At 41.7% G+C, this 15,697-nt stretch overlaps 1 protein-coding gene across 2 annotated transcripts in view; it reads left to right on the top strand.

The window, feature by feature from the left end:
- Window positions 1-714: 714 nt before the first annotated feature.
- The window catches only part of CCDC125 (coiled-coil domain containing 125), a 32,822-nt gene continuing 17,839 nt past the window's right edge, over window positions 715-15,697 (top strand). For both annotated transcript variants that reach the window (XM_059916525.1, XM_059916524.1), the window contains exons 1-8: window positions 715-767; window positions 1,080-1,171; window positions 5,916-5,996; window positions 8,094-8,443; window positions 10,977-11,035; window positions 12,337-12,423; window positions 13,342-13,419; window positions 14,085-14,170. In XM_059916525.1, coding sequence (XP_059772508.1) covers window positions 8,134-8,443; window positions 10,977-11,035; window positions 12,337-12,423; window positions 13,342-13,419; window positions 14,085-14,170 — 620 coding nt within the window. In that variant the 5' untranslated portion in view covers window positions 715-767; window positions 1,080-1,171; window positions 5,916-5,996; window positions 8,094-8,133. The remainder of the gene's footprint in view (window positions 768-1,079; window positions 1,172-5,915; window positions 5,997-8,093; window positions 8,444-10,976; window positions 11,036-12,336; window positions 12,424-13,341; window positions 13,420-14,084; window positions 14,171-15,697) is intronic.

Here is a 15,697-nt window from a genome sequence, read left to right as displayed (position 1 = left end):
TAATCCTCAGTTTGGCTCCAATAAAATTCCCTATTTTTCTTCTTAATGTCATTGTTAACTGAATTTTCTTTGGCATTAGTTTATTTCTAATCCAGAGTAATCATTAAATCTGGTCAAGTTTTTGACCACTACAAAATTCCTTCAGTTATTTCAAGGATGTTGGGTGTTAGGGAATAGTACCAAAATCATTGCACCAGGTGAAGCTAACGACCCAGCACATTTTGGGAGGGGTTAAAAGGAGGTAGGGCCTTTCGCCGTATATTCACAGGAATGGGTGGCCCGTATAGCAGCTTTCCAGGCCCACCAGGCCCTGCCCTCTGGCTCCTTCCCACCGCCTGGCCTTTGCCCCAGCACTTCCTCTGGCCTACAAGCCCCCCCCCCACCCCATTCCTTAGCTCTGAAAGCCTGCTTTTCAAGAGCCGCCGCTCCAGCTCAGCTCCATCTTTCTCTTACTCGATTCCTAGACGCTTAATATTTGAACCAGCTAATATTACCTTCATTGACGCACGCACAGCCTCACCCTGTTTTTCTAGGTCTCGCGCTATTATTTATAACTCGGTTGCGCACAGCTGGTGACGTTACCGGCGTCTAAGTCAGACAGAGCTACCAGCGCCGCCCCCTAATCACGTGAGCTCCGGCTCTGGCGCAGAGCCAGGGGGCGGTGCCGGGACCCGGGCCACTACGCCCGCCTTTCCGGTTGGGGCAGCGCAGCGCGGTCACGTGGCTGGAGGAGTGGCGGCTCGCGCGGCGTGGAGTCTCGGCGTCCGGTGAGCGCGCTAAGGGGGTGGAGGAACGGGGGCGGCGCGAGGCGGTTGGGGTCCAGCTCTCATAGCCCCGCTCTTGGTTCCTCACCCGCCAAGGACAGTGGAGAGGGTCCGGGGCTGCGCAAATTCGAGAAACTCGGCAGGTTGTGCGCAAGCTGGTAAACTGGCTCCTTCCCCTCTTGCTAGTTGAATGGCCTCATCTGATATTGTAGAAATAAGGAATAGATTTGAAAGACTCTTTATACCTCTCTCATCTCCTCCTTTATTATTATTTTTTCTATATTTTTCTGCTAATTATGAGCCTTAAAACTACAGCGCGCTAAATGCAATGTGGTATCCTGGATTGGATCCTAGAACAGAAAAAGGACATCAGTAGAGAAACTGGGGAAATCCTGATGAAGTATTTGGTAAGTGCGTGTATCAATGTTAATTTCTCATTTTTGATAAATGTACTCTAATATTGCATTAGAGGAATTTGGGTAGAGGGCATACAGGAGCTCACTGTACTATCTTTGCAACTTACTGTAAATCTAAAATTATTTTAACATTAAAATTTAAGCAAAATCCTACAGCGGTATGCCACAGATCACTGTTTACAGAAAGGGCGGAAGTCAGTTCCTTTTTTGCCAAGCCTGACAGGAATTAGGTGTCTGTTTGATCAACTTGTTTGCTGAGGAAGTAGTTGTCCGGCTAGTGGGTGTGGATGCTTCTAGTTCAAGTTTTCCGGGCAGGAATCTGTTTTCTTTTTCAATTCCATCCATTAAGTGTCTCTGGAACACCTGTTATGCACAAGTAAATGAGACACACTCATTCCCTCCAGTAGGGCCGTGTGTGATAAAAAAGCAAGTCAGGTAGGAAATACAGACTATTAGAAAGATACAATGCAGAGCTAGGAGGGCTCAGAGGTAGAAGAAAGCACATCTGGCCCAGGGGAGTCAGGAGGGCTGCTGGAGGGAGTGGCTGTCATGAACTGAGGGGGGCCTGAGAGGAGAAAGCATTCTGGGTGGAGAATGGCTCCAGCAGAGGCTTTAAAGAGACCAGGCTGAGGGGGCCTGGGAGCAGCAGGTACAATCCCTTTTCCACGGAAGCACAGAGCATGCCCAGGGAGTACTGGCAAATGGCACAGGAAGTGAAAACTGGTTACATTATAGAAAACAAGGTGACACCTACTTTAATCATATATACCGTGGGCGCTATGGAATGTTTTTGGGCAGGAGAGGGGCATCATTGGATCTGTGCTTGCAGATGACTGAGTTGGCAGCAATGGCTTGGAGTGGATCAGTTAGGGAAGTATTGGTTTAGCCCAGGAGAGGTAAAAGAAGTTCATCCGGGCCTGTGAAGTTGATGTGCAAAGAAGGACATGGTTTGGGGAGATTTTGTGGACCTACAGGACTTGGCAACTGAAGGCACTGAAAGGAAGAAAAAGGAAAAAAACCCCAAATCCCAAAGTTTTGGCCCTGGATGTTTTGGGGCGTGATTGATGGGTTTGCGGAAACAGAGGACTCAGCAGGAGACCTGGGGTGGCAGTGGGGAGGGTAGTGCATTTGTTTTTGAACAAGCTGTGTTTGAATTGCTGGCAGGATATCGAGCTGGAGATGTGTATTTTAAGAGTGTTCAGGAGTGGAAGCCAGACATATACAGAAGGGACAGGAAGAGGCAAAAGAGTCTGAGTGGGCAGGTGGGAGCCAGTCAGGGATCCCTGTGGGGTTGAGGAGCCAGGGTGGACCAGGGGACTTGGACCTGGTGAGTCAGTAGTATCACAGCTTCTGCAGAGGTGCGGGAACCTGAGGAATGAGGCTAGATCTTAGGTTTAGCAATTAGGAAGATACACGTCACTTTCAGAGTTGTTTTAATGGAAGAGTAGATTGTGTGCTCACAGTCTGTAGTCTGTTCATTCAGTCGCCATTCCCAAGGGGGCCAGGAGCCAGGGATATGGATTCTAGTTCTGGCCCTGCCACTGCCTGTGTAATTTTGGGCAAGTCATGTATGCTTGGGCTGGCATAAGAAGACACCCATAATAAGACCAAAAGGACCTTTTTAGGGCTTCCCTGGTGGCGCAGTGGTTGAGAATCTGCCTGCTAATGCAGGGGACACGGGTTCGAGCCCTGGTCTGGGAAGATCCCACGTGCCACGGAGCAGCTGGGCCCGTGAGCCACAACTACTGAGCCTGCGCGTCTGGAGCCTGTGCTCCGCAACAAGAGAGGACGCGATAGTGAGAGGCCCGCGCACCGCGATGAAGAGTGGCCCCCACTTGCCGCAACTAGAGAAAGCCCTCGCACGAGCCGAAGACCCAGCACAGCCAAAAATAAATAAATAAATAAAAGGACCTTTTTATTTCTAGCAACACCTAATAGTCCATAGAGCCAGGGTTCCATGGGGCACACTTTGGAAAATGCTGCTATAGAGCTAGAATTTTAGAGGTCTAAAGAACGAAAGAATCTTATCCAGTCCCCTGACTTGACAAATGAAGAAACTAATACTCAAATTCATATTAATGAACATTGATTTCAAATATATTGATAGTGTCCAAAATACCCCTATAAAGTAGTTATGCTTAAAGCCATTTTGGAAATCCTAAAATAGGCTCTGAGAGATTAAATGACTTGCCCAGGATCACAGAGCAGCACGTGGTGGTGTGAGATTTGAACCCAGGCCTTCTGGGTCAGGGCCCTTCTCTGTCACACATCCTGCTGCCTCCTTGGTTGTCAGCCTTGAATGCATTTAAAACTGGTTGAATGGAATGTTAGTAACTTCAACTTTTTTCCCCTTTCTTAGAAGAAATGTGTTCCAAAAGTCAAGTCTTAACCACTGGACCACCAGGGAAGTCCCAACTGCATTACATATTAATATTACTATATAATTAGTATATAAAAGTGGGAGAGTACACAGCCAACAATTCCCAAAGTTACATTTTAAAAAACACTAGAGCATTAGACCATGTGAAAGCTCATTTTGTTCAACTCTGAACAGTGGGAAGGTGTACTTGTGACGCCTGAATATATGTGGCACATTGAAAAATATTCTTAGCTGATCCTGTGATTGCTTACTCTTTCCTCTTATTGCTTTTTTCCTTTGCGTTGACCAATTCTATTTTCTTCACTGTTGGCTACCAGACCCTGACCACACCCTTCTTAACAGAGGCAGGAGGCTGCATTTATAAGCAGGAATCTGCACTAGAGGTAAAATACAGCCTCTTAGGGATTAGTCTTTGATTCAGTAAGTAATATCCTATCTACCTTGACAAATAAAAATAGACGAACATTTTTTAAAAATTATTTATTTATGTATTTATTTATTTTGGCTGCGCCGGGTCTTAGTTGCAACACGTGGGATCTTCTTGCGGCGTGAGGGCTTCTTAGTTGCAGCATGCGAACTCTTAGTTGCAGCATATGTGCGGGATCTAGTTCCCCGACCAGGGATCAAACCCAGGCCCCCTGCTTTGGGAGCACAGAGTCCTACCCACTGGACCACCAGGGAAGTCCCTAGACAAACTTATTTAGGAAATAAACTTGTAAAGGAACCAAGATGATTTCATAAAAATTTGGGGAAAAAATGGGTCCAATATACTTTGTTGAGTGTTGCCAAACTAGCTATTTTAGACTTTTACTCTCAGTTTTACTTGATATCATAAATAATAGAAACTTGGTTTACTCTGATGTTAATCTCATTGAAGTTCTCTGAAAGATAGAAAGCAGTGGCTAAGAGTCTAACAGTATCTCTGGTGTGAGGGGTCTAGATTCAGAATCTGGCTCTATCTCTTTTTAGCTATGTTATTTAACCTCTCTGTACTTGAGTGTAATTGTCTAGACTTAAACAATAATAGTATTGTCTTGTAAAGTGTTTGTGAAGATTAAATAGAATAATCTAAGTAGAGCACTTAGAGTAGTGCCTAGCACACAGAAAGCAAGCAACAAGTGCTAGCTGTTATTAGATCATGGCTTAAAAGTTGTTGCCGATTTTTTTTTTTAATTAATTAATTAATTTATTATTTATTTTTGGCCGTGTTGGGTCTTCCTTGTGGCACACGGGCTTTCTCTAGTTGTGGTGAGTGGGGGCTGCTCTTCGTTGCAGTGCACGGGCTTCTCATTGCGGTGGCTTCTCTTGTTGCGGAGCACGGGCTCTAGGCGTGTGGGCTCAGTAGTTGTGGCTCGCAGGCTCTAGAGCACAGGCTCAGTAGTTGTGGCACACGGGCTTAGTTGCTCCGTGGCATTTGGGATCTTCCCGGACCAGGGCTTGAACCCGTGTCCCCTGCATTGGCAGGCGGATTCCCAGCCACTGCACCACCAGGGAAGCCCAAGTTGTTGCCAATTTAAGGCATCCAGTTTAATCATTTTCTTTTCTAGGAGGACACAGCTGATTAACACACTTCTCGTCTTTTCCCCTAATCCAGTTAAAAGGTCTCTTATTTTTTTTTCTGTTTTTTAAAAAAAAATTTAATATCATATTTTTGAGGTATAATTTACATATAATAAAATGTACCATTGTAAGTATATGGTTTAATGAGTTTTGACAAACCATCATTCCAGTCAAGATACAAGACTTTTTCATCACCCCAGAAAAGTTCCCTCCCCAGGGTTCCCACCCCAGGTAACCATTGATCTGTTGTCTGTCATGTACATTAGTTTTGCCTGGATTTCATACAATACACGGTTCTTCTGTTAGCATAATGTAAGATTCATCCACATTATTGCATATATCAGAAATTTATTATTTATTACTGAATATATTCTGTGTGTGGACTACCACAATTTGTCCATTTTCTTGTTGATGGACATTTGGGTTGTTTTCAGTTTTTTGGCTAATTTGAATAATACTCTGAACATTCATGCACACATCTTTGTATGAACACATGTTTTCATTTCTCATGGGTAAAGCTTAAGAATGCAGTTGTTGGGTCACTTGTTTGAAAGAAACTGTCAAACTTTTTCACAGTGGTTGTACCATCTTATACTCCTGCCATCAGTGTATTTGGGTGTCCACATCCTTGGCAACACCTGGAATTGACAGTGGTATGTGGTGGAATCTCATTGTAGTTTTTTGTAATTGTAATCTGTAATTCCTTGATGAATGCTGTTGATCCTCTTTCCATCTATGTATCTTCTTCTTCTTCTTTTTTTTTTTTTTTGGCTGCGCCCTGTGGCTGGATCTCAGTTCCCCGACCAGGGATTGAACCCGGGCCCCGGCAGTGAAAGTCTGGAATCCTAACCACTAGGCCACTGGGGAACTCTCCAGGTATCTTCTTTTATGATGTATCTCTCTAAAATTTTTAAGGGCCTTTGTTTGTTTTGTTTTGTTTTGTTTTTTAATTTTTTAAGGGCCTTTGTTTTTAAACATTGAAAATGTATGGTACCTTGACCCTAAAAATAACAGAAACCCCTTCAAACATGATAGATTTATTTGGCATCTTTGTGTGGTTTTAAAAGTGGGAGACTAAGAGAGAGACTTCAGCAAAAATACAAGACTGAGATTTAATTATTTTTGAATGTCCTGGTAAGCAATTACTTAAACGGCAGGATATTTAGAAAGGATTTCAGATGTGTTTATTTTCCTTTTTTTAAAAAAAAAATAAATGTCTTGAGAAAAGGATGAAATATTTCTAAATACCTTCAGCAAAGCAGCTGTTTTGAAATGCCTGGTGGTGAAAGTCCCTCTTCACTGCCCTTGTACTGGAGGGACAAGGCTGAGCAATTCCGGTGCTCTCCAGCCAACAGGTGGCCACTGTCACCAGGTGGGTGCCCACAGTGGGCTCCACATGGCAGGGGGCTCAGTGATGGGCATTTCTCTGTAGGGCATTTTTACCCAGGGTTAGCCCCAGGTTATCCGGTGTGGAGCATTACAGAGGTGGCTGTGTTGTTTTTTGCCCCAGGCAAGTATTTCAGTTTATTGGTTTTATTTATTTAATTAACTGATTTATCTGTCTATCTATCTATTTATTTTGGCTGCACTGCGAGGCATGCAGGATCTTAGTTCCCCTACCAGGAATCAAACCTGCGCCCTTTGCAGTGGAAGCACAGAGTCTTAACCACTGGACCGCCAGGGAAGTCCCTCTGTTTGTTTGTTTATTCCTTTCTCCCTTTATCCATTTATTTAAAAGTACTGTCGAGCACTGATCATGTCTTAGATAACTGTGTAGGCACTGGGCATGCAGTGTGACCCAAACAGACCAAAATCTCTGCCCTGTGGAGCTTGCATTCCACTTCGGGCCCTCGGGAGCAGGTTTGGGCTCTGGTAGAGGAAATGTCCAGGGCGCACTACCTTTTGAGAAGCGTAACAGGCAGGCCAGAGCCACCTTCTTCTTCCCTAGGCTCCCATTTGTACTGCCTTCCCCCTTTGAATGGTGTGCTTTGAAAAATGAGTGAAATATGGAGGGGTGTGTTAGAAGGTCATAAATGCCAAGCAGAAAAATCAAGCAGAGAAGTGGGATAGGGAAGAGGAGTTGGCAGTTTTAGGCGGGGTGCCAGGAAAGGCCATACTGAGAGAAGGTGACACTGCAGGAAAGACCCAAGGAGGTGAGGAACCAGCTGTGCATCTGGCTGGGGGAAGCACGTTCCAGGCAGAGGGAACTCGAAGCTCTGGGGCAGGAATGCCTGGCTCGGTCAGTAATACCAGGGAGGCTGGGGAGGCCAGGGCAGCTGGCCCAGGGTGAGGGTACGGGGCAGAGGTGAGCTTGGGGCCCCTCGCCACTGGAAGGGCTTTGACTTTTACTCTGTGCTGAGAAACACTGGAGGGTTTTGAACACAGGTGTGGCGTGGTTAGAGAAAGAGAGGGAGGGACGATGGGGGGACCTTCTTCTCTCCCATCTGTCACTGTCCCGACAAAACCTCTCCTAATCGTATCTGCACAGAACTAGAAAATGAACCAAGTAGAGCTGTAGGAGAGAGCGTAAGGGCCCTGAGCACCTGAAGTAGATAAAGGGTTGTGAGGAACAGAGGCAAGATGGTCTTAGTCATTGGAAGCTGGGTTTTCAGAGACTCTTCTGAATTTTATACAGCTCTTCGGCTTGTGAAAACTGATCCCTTTCCTTTGTAAGCTCGTTTGTCAGGTGTGTTCTTTTTCCTTGGCAAAGCCTGATCTGCTTTATCCTGATCAGTAGATTATTGGATTCAGTAAAAATCTTTCCTATTTCCTTGGAAATAAGGAGTCAGATCTTTTCTTACCCGAAAAGTCCTGACATGTTAAACAGCTTCAGTTGGATTGCAAGGGGCGTATCTGTGTGCTTGCGCATTGCTGGCTGTGCCTGCAAAGTATAGGAAGGAACTTTTCTTCCCTGGCAAACCCAACTTTGATTATGCTGACGGCTTTTTAACTACTGTTTTCTCTTAACTGCAGATAACTGGTTTATCCCTACGGTAAAGAAGGCACGTGGCTGATGAGCAGGGAGGCGAGGCCACAGAGTGAGGCAGAGGGGCAGGCCTGGGAAGCAGAGGACGATGACATGGCAGAAGGCGATTTAGGGTATGGCCTCAGAAGAAGGCCCGGCGGCATTTATGAAGTGCAAGTTTCACACTTCTTTACATCTAGAAAAAGATCAGATGGAAAGACCTTTCGTCCTCCCCCATTTTCAAGAAATGGGGAAGAAAGAAACAGTGCCGTTTTTCAGTGTTCCAAGCATAAGAGCTTGCCTGATACATACCCAGAAGGACCCCGAGTTCCCTATCACGGCCGACAAGGTAGCGCTGGTAAGAATGCCTAGCACCCTCTCTCCCCTCTTTTCTGCCCCGTGGATTTTATCAGCGCTGTCAGCCTCCCAGCACACGAAGACGGGTCACCATCGTGGATTTCAGAAGTTTATCTTTATTCACCTCTAGAGGTCGATTGGTGATGGTAAAAGTAATTGATGTTTCTGTCTCCACGTATTATACAAATTGTGAAGCACAGTAATTATTCTGCATCAATACATACATGTTAGTTATATCAATAAGTAATTACTTACCTTGCTTTTCTTGTGAAGTAGTGGTATACTTCATTGGTTCTTTTTTTGTCTTATTCAACAAACATTTATTGGGTACCTATTAGGTGCCCAGGACAGTACCAGGCTCTGGGAATCACATCAGTAAATAAAATAGTCAAAGGCCCTAATGTCATGGAGTTCACATTCTGGTAGAGCAGACAGAAAATAAACCTGCAAATCAACAGCTATGTAACATCAGGCGGTGGTTAAGTGAAAAGACAGTGAGTGAGTGGAGGGGCTGGGGCACTGCTGTTTGAGGCACAGGTCAAGAGAGGCCTCTCTAAGGAGGTGACATTGGAACACTGCAAGCCTGATGCTCATCTGGGGAAGGATTGTTACAGGCAGAACACACAGGCTTCAGGTTATTTTAGGGATGTCATAAAATTCTCAAAACAAAATTAATTTATCATAAGTAAAAATAAATTGTGCTGTACACTAAGGGGAGAATAAAATTCAGAATCCTATTGTGATAGAATGTTACAACTGCGAAGTGACCCGGAACTGGGGGACGAGTCCCAGCCTGCACTGTGGTACAGCTCAGATGTGGCTGAATCTTTTGTAATCCACATTGTAAAACTTCCCCACCAAAGTGGAACAAACACAGTTAGAACAACATGAAAATAATTTAAGAAACATTTCAGATTTACGAAAACATGGTGCATCTGGGGATCGATCTCTGTCCTTCAAAATCCTTCTTGAAATTAGGATGGGATTATTTATATATTTTTCTTCCAAATCCTTATCATGCATAGAGGATGGATACTGTTTTGCAAGCAAGATGTTGAAAATTGAACATTATGCTAAGATGCCTTTACAAAAATGTGAGGAAACTACTGGGATAGAAACAAGAAGTAATAGTAATGGTATGAGCTCCTATTTTTTTTGAGTTATGGACTTTTGTCTTTTTATCAAAGTTGACTTGATCCTAGGTAAGAATATTGTGTTAGTTTCCTCTTGCTAATAGGCAGTTTCCAAATTACCAGAAATTTAATGGTTTAAACCAACATAAATTTTATTCTCTTACAGTTCTGTAGGTCAAAAATCCAAAACAGGTTTCACTGGACTAAAATCGCGGTGTTGGCATAGCCCCTCCAGAAGGGAGGCTCTAGGGGAGAACCCACTCTCTTGCCTTTTCCACCTTCTAGAGGCTGCCTTCCCTGGCCGTGGTACCCTTCCTCCGTCTTCATAGCCACTTCTCCCTCTGCCTCATGGTGATACTGACTCCCCTGCTTCCTTTCATTTATAAGGACCCTTGTGATTACATCAGGCCCACTTGGGTAATCCAGAATAATCTCCTATCTCCAAGTATTTAATCACACCTGCAAAATTCTTTTTGCTAGGTATTCACAGGTTCTGGGATTAAGATGTGGACATCTTTGGGGGCCATTATTCTGCCTACCACAGGTGTTAATAGAATAGAACTTGTCATTGTCAACCCAGTGTTACTTTTTTAAAAATTTTATTTATTTTTAAATTTTTGGCCACACCATGCTGCATGCAGGATCTTAGTTCCCCGACCAGGGATTGAACCCATGTCCCCTGCACTGGACCGCCAAGGAAGTTCCCCAATGTCACTTTTGTCCCTCATTGGAACCCTGAATTATCAGAGTAAAAACATGACTTAGGTTTTCCCTTGGTTACTGTCATGTTGATGAAAGTTCAGAATAGCAAAGAATTGTTTTGAGAAATTTTTAATGTCCCTCAAAATATTCTTTCTAAATTTTTTTGCTTCTTTTTACTTCCTGTTCTCTTGCTGTAATTTATCACTTCAATGTTTTTCTATTGCCAGTGAAACTGCAATGTAAATGAAGTTCCTGGGAAGCCCAGTTTAATGTCTCAGTTGATCGATCCCATTAAGGAGAGAATAATTGAAGTTACTGGAGACTTCTAGTGATTCTCCTTGGAAAGAAATTAAATTCAGGTTATTTCTTAGATATTCATATCACGATATTGATCAGGCTTAAGCCAAACACCAAAATTTATTTACTTTACTCACCAACATTCATTAATACTGTGTTTGGATGTAGTAAGCAATTCATTAACAACAGTTTTATTTTAGAGTCCTTTTTTTTAAGAGTCTTTTGATTCAAAAGTATGTGTTGTTTCATTTGTGGAATGTTTTAAGCTATCTGTTTTTATCATCGTTTGGTTATTACAGTTATTTTCTTGTTTCAGTTTAGGGAAAGGCTGTATTTGATATTTTGTAAACAAATGTCCCATATTTAACTAGTTAAAGAAAATATTTTTTTTCCCTCTAATAGATTCTAATTCAGAGTTGTCAAATGTGGAATTAAGGCAACGTCTTCATGAAACTTTAGAGGTAGGTTCTCTGGCTAACATACAAATTCTCATGTGAATAAAGTCCACTGATAGATATTTTGTGTAAGTATTACTAACATGGTATGGAAGGCAACTGTTGGCTTTCCAGATATTCTCGAGCCACACTGTCAAGCTCATAGCTTCCAACTGGCCTCCTCCTCTCGGTGGCTTCGTCTCCTCATCTCTCAGAAAGGCTGTTCGTATAAACATGCCCTCCTGTTCTCCTTTCCAACTTATTTCTCTAACTCCTCCTGGAGAAAATAATCACTCCCTTCCATCTGTCTTCCCAGTATGTGTGACTTGGAATAACCTGACTTAATTTAACCTCTTTGAAGTCAGAGGACTAGAAAGTACCCCAGATGGTCTGAGGAGGCCATCCATCTTGCTGGGAGTTGGAGTTTCTATGAGGGTGCTTGTCCTTTCAGGAACAGAAAGCCCATCTTAGTGTGCATTTGTTTTTTTGTTTGTTTGTTTGTTTGGGTTTTTTTGGCCGCAGCATGTGGGATCTTAGTTTCCCGACCAGAGATCAAACCTCAGGCCCCCTGCAGTGGACGCATGGGGTCTTAACCACTGGACCTCCAGGGAAGTCCCTTAGTGTGCATTTGTGTCTCTTCTGGTGATCGCTACTCTACTAGTTTCCTAGGGCTGCCCTGACAAACTGGTGTCTTAAAAGAGCAGATCGATTCTCTCTCAGCTATGGAAGCTAGAGGTCTGAAATCAAGGTGTGGGTGGGCTGTGTTCCCTCTGAAGGGTCTACAGGAGAATCCTTTGCCACCTCCTAGCTTCTGGTGGTTGCCGCCAACAACCTTTGGCTTGTAGCTGCGTCACACCAGTCATTGGATTGAGGCCTACTCTAATCTAGTATGACATTAATTACATCCGCAAAGGCCCTATTTCCAAATAAGGTCGAATTTATGGTACCAGGGGTTAGGACTTGAACATATCTTTTGGGGTGGGGGGCACAGTTCTACCCATAATAGCTACTGTAGCTGTGTAGCCGATCATGTTCTTATTTTATGTGGTCTAAAGCTTTTTCTCGAAATTATTAACTGTGTGTGTGGCCTAGATGGGTAAAAGCAAAAGATTTGGGCTTTTAGTCATAACTGGCACCTGACAGCGAGCATCTCAGTTTTAGCCTCTCTGGTCCACTTATAAAGCCTGGAGGAATTTCCAACCTCATTTTGTAAGGTCAGAGCACTTTGAGTCAAAGTGAATGTTGAGCTTAAATGTAAACTGTCTAAATTGATCATTTGGGGTTGCATATCTCGCAGATAGGAAGACTAATTGTGTTTTTCTCCTCAGGAGGTAGAAATTTTGAAAACTGAACTTGAGGCATCTCAAAGACAACTTGAAGGTAAAGAGGAAGCATTGAGAATTCTTCAAAGCAATGTAAGAAGTTACTTTTACACTTTCATCAGGTACACATTCCAATGATAGGCAGTATGGTTTTATCTTTTTAATTTAATTTTATTTTTATATTTTTGGCCATGCTGCGCGGCTTGCCGGATCTCAGTTCCCCAACCAGGGATTGAACCCGGGCCATGGCAGTGAAAGTGCCGAATCCTAACCACTAGACCACCAGGGAACTCCCTGGTTTTAGCTTTTAAAATAAAAGCATTAGTGTTTAATATAGTTTTTTTTTTTTTTTTTGAGCTATAGATTTTTAAAACAGCTTTATTAAGATGCAACTTAACGTCATGAATTTCTCTCGTTTTAAGCATACAATTTATTTTTACTAAACTTAGAATTGTGTAACTATCATCACAACTTAACTTAGAACATTTCCATCACCCCAAAAAAGGAACCTCTTACCCATTAGCAGTTATTCCCATTCCCATCCCCAGCCTTTTCTATTTCATAAATAGAATCATACAGTATATGTCTAGATTCTTTTGCCTCTGGATTCTTCTAGTTAGCATATTTTTAAGGTTCATGCATGTTGTGGCATGTGTCAGTGCTTTCTTCCTTTTTTATTGCCAAATAATATTCCATTGTATAGATATGCCACATTTTGTTTATCCATTTACCAGTTGATAGCTATTTTGGGCTATTATGAATAATACTGCTATGAATGTTCATGTACATGTCTTTGTGTGCAAAATCCATTCATTCATTCTCATGTTCATTGGGAAAGAACCAAACCAAGATCTTCTGACTTTTGAACTATCAAACTATACAAAAGGTCTCTGTGGGAATCTCATCTCAAGGTAATTTTCTACTGTCTTAAAATAAAAATGTGAACTTCACCTTGCATATAAGGGTGATTGGAAATTTAATTTATACTGATACAATCTTTATTTTTCTTAGGCAATATTTGGCAAAGCCACAAGTCATACCCAGGCAGTGCTTCAAAAAACTGTGGAACAAAAGAGATCCTTGGAGAAGGTATTTGACCACATATAGTGTATAGCGTAGACTTGTTCAATTCAATAAGCTTTCAAACAGAATTCCCTTAAAAATCACCGTACCAGTGGATATGTCATTTGTGCATACCCTCTGCTAGGTGTACTTCAACTTCATACAGTCCCTTCCCTTTTGGAGCTTATAATCCAAAACAGATTGTCACATGGGCTAAGCCTGCCAAATTGACACTTCCTGTTTTTCTTTTCCTATTTTTCTTCTTCTGCTTGCCCTGCAGAGCCTGCCTCTTTCTGACCATCTCCTCTTCACTAAAAAGGTGGTTAGGAATCACCCTAGATGGTCATATTCCTATTCCTGTTTTACTCTCCCTTGGTGGGAGTGTCCTGGGCTCAGACTTCCAGGAGTATATGTTGGGGTCTGCATGGGTTGTGGGCAGCGAGAAATCTAGGTTCAGGCCAGCAAATTTGAAATGTTCCCTATAATAAGTAAACTTCAGCAAAGCTTTTTGAGTGCTAAAGAGGCATGTCATATGTGTTTACAAATGTCATAGACTCTTTTTGAGCAGTAATTAGTTTTTCGTCTTTAACCTATTTCTGTGAAGTGACTAAATGATTTATTTCAGATATTCATAAGTCATGAAATGATTTATTTGTAGTAATTTCCTTGAAAGTGCTAATTTTTTTCTATAGGAAATAAATGCCTTGCAGTGGGAAATAGAATTTGATCGCAATAGATTTAAAAATATAGAGGAATCTTGGATCCAAAAATATGACAGGTTTGTATATTATTATTCCATAATTTTTCTTTGGAAATTTTTAAACTGTGTATAATTCAAATGTAGCTTAGGCTTTCTTCTTTTTTGAGCACACTAAGTATAAAATTCAGGGAATTCCCTGGTTGTCCAGTGGTTAGGACTTGGTGCTTTCATCGCCATGGCCCGGGTTCAATCCCTGGTCGGGGAGCTAAGATCCTGCAAACCACGTGGCACAGCCAAAAAATAAATAAAATAAAATAAGATTCATATTGCTTACCCACTTACCAGTTCCATATTTTACCGTTACTGTTAATTTTCTTTCTTTAAAAACTAGTATAAACTGTATATTAAAATACAGTTTAAGAGCCATGTTTCCCAAGTTATTTTAGCCTTGCACTGTTTTTGCAAAGTCTTTTGAGCAACTCTTGTATTAGTGTGAATTTATTTAATAACTTTGACCTTATGAATATGCTATAATTTAATCACTGAGAAATTGTTTTGGTATCTGGGGTTATAGGTGGCTTTAGTACCTAATTTTTAAATTTATTACTTCTTAACTTTTAATTTGAGATAATTGAAGACTTACAGAAAAGTTTTAAGAATAGAACAACTCCTGTATATCTTTCACCAAGATTCTCCAAATTTTAACTCTTTACCACATTTACTTTATCATTCTTTTTTCCTTTCTTTCTCTCTCTTTGTAGTTAAATACATAAATATAGAGGTAATATTTTCTGAACCATTTTGCATATATAGGGTCCCATTACTCTAAATACTTTAGTTTGTATTTTTTTTTAAAAGGGACGTTCTTATTTATAACCATAATAAAGTTCTAAAAATCAAGACCTTAACCCAATACTATTATTTAATGTGCAGACCTTCTTTATATTACCAACTATCTTAATAATGTTCTCAGAGCAAAAGAGAAAAAACAATTTCCCCTGTTCAGGACCAATCCAGAACCACAAGTTGCATTTGGTTGTCACGTCTAAATTTTAGTCTCCTTTAATCTGAAACAGTTCTTCAGTGTTTATCTTTTATAACCTTTACATTGTTTTGAGGCGGACAGGCCCATTATTTTATAGAATATCCTACAATGAGGGTATCTGATGCTTCTGGATTGAATTGGGTTATGCATTTTGGGCAATATTACCACTGAAACAATGTATTCTTAGTGCATCATATCAGGAGGCATGTGATGCTGATTTGTCCTATTCCTAGGATGTGAATCTTGATCACTTGGTTAAGGTATGGCGTCTGCCCTCATTCTGCACGATTAAGTCACTATTTTTCCCCTTGTAATTAATAAGCATCTTGTGGAGAGATACTTGAAAATTATGTAAATATATGTGACTCATCAGACTTTTCACCCACTCGTTTTTATATCCACTGATATTCTACCTGAAGCAATTATTACTACAATGGTTGCCAAATGGTAATTTTCTAATTCTCTTATTCCTTCTACATTTGTATGCCGGCATTTTACTGTAAAAAAGAGTTTTTCCTTCTCGTTTGTTTGTTTATACCAATACGGATTCAGGGATTCTT

This window comes from Balaenoptera ricei, chromosome 3 (assembly GCF_028023285.1).
Source record: "Balaenoptera ricei isolate mBalRic1 chromosome 3, mBalRic1.hap2, whole genome shotgun sequence".
Taxonomy (NCBI): domain Eukaryota; kingdom Metazoa; phylum Chordata; class Mammalia; order Artiodactyla; family Balaenopteridae; genus Balaenoptera; species Balaenoptera ricei.
Note: the sequence above shows the minus strand (reverse complement) of the source record. Positions and strands in the feature narration are given on the sequence as shown.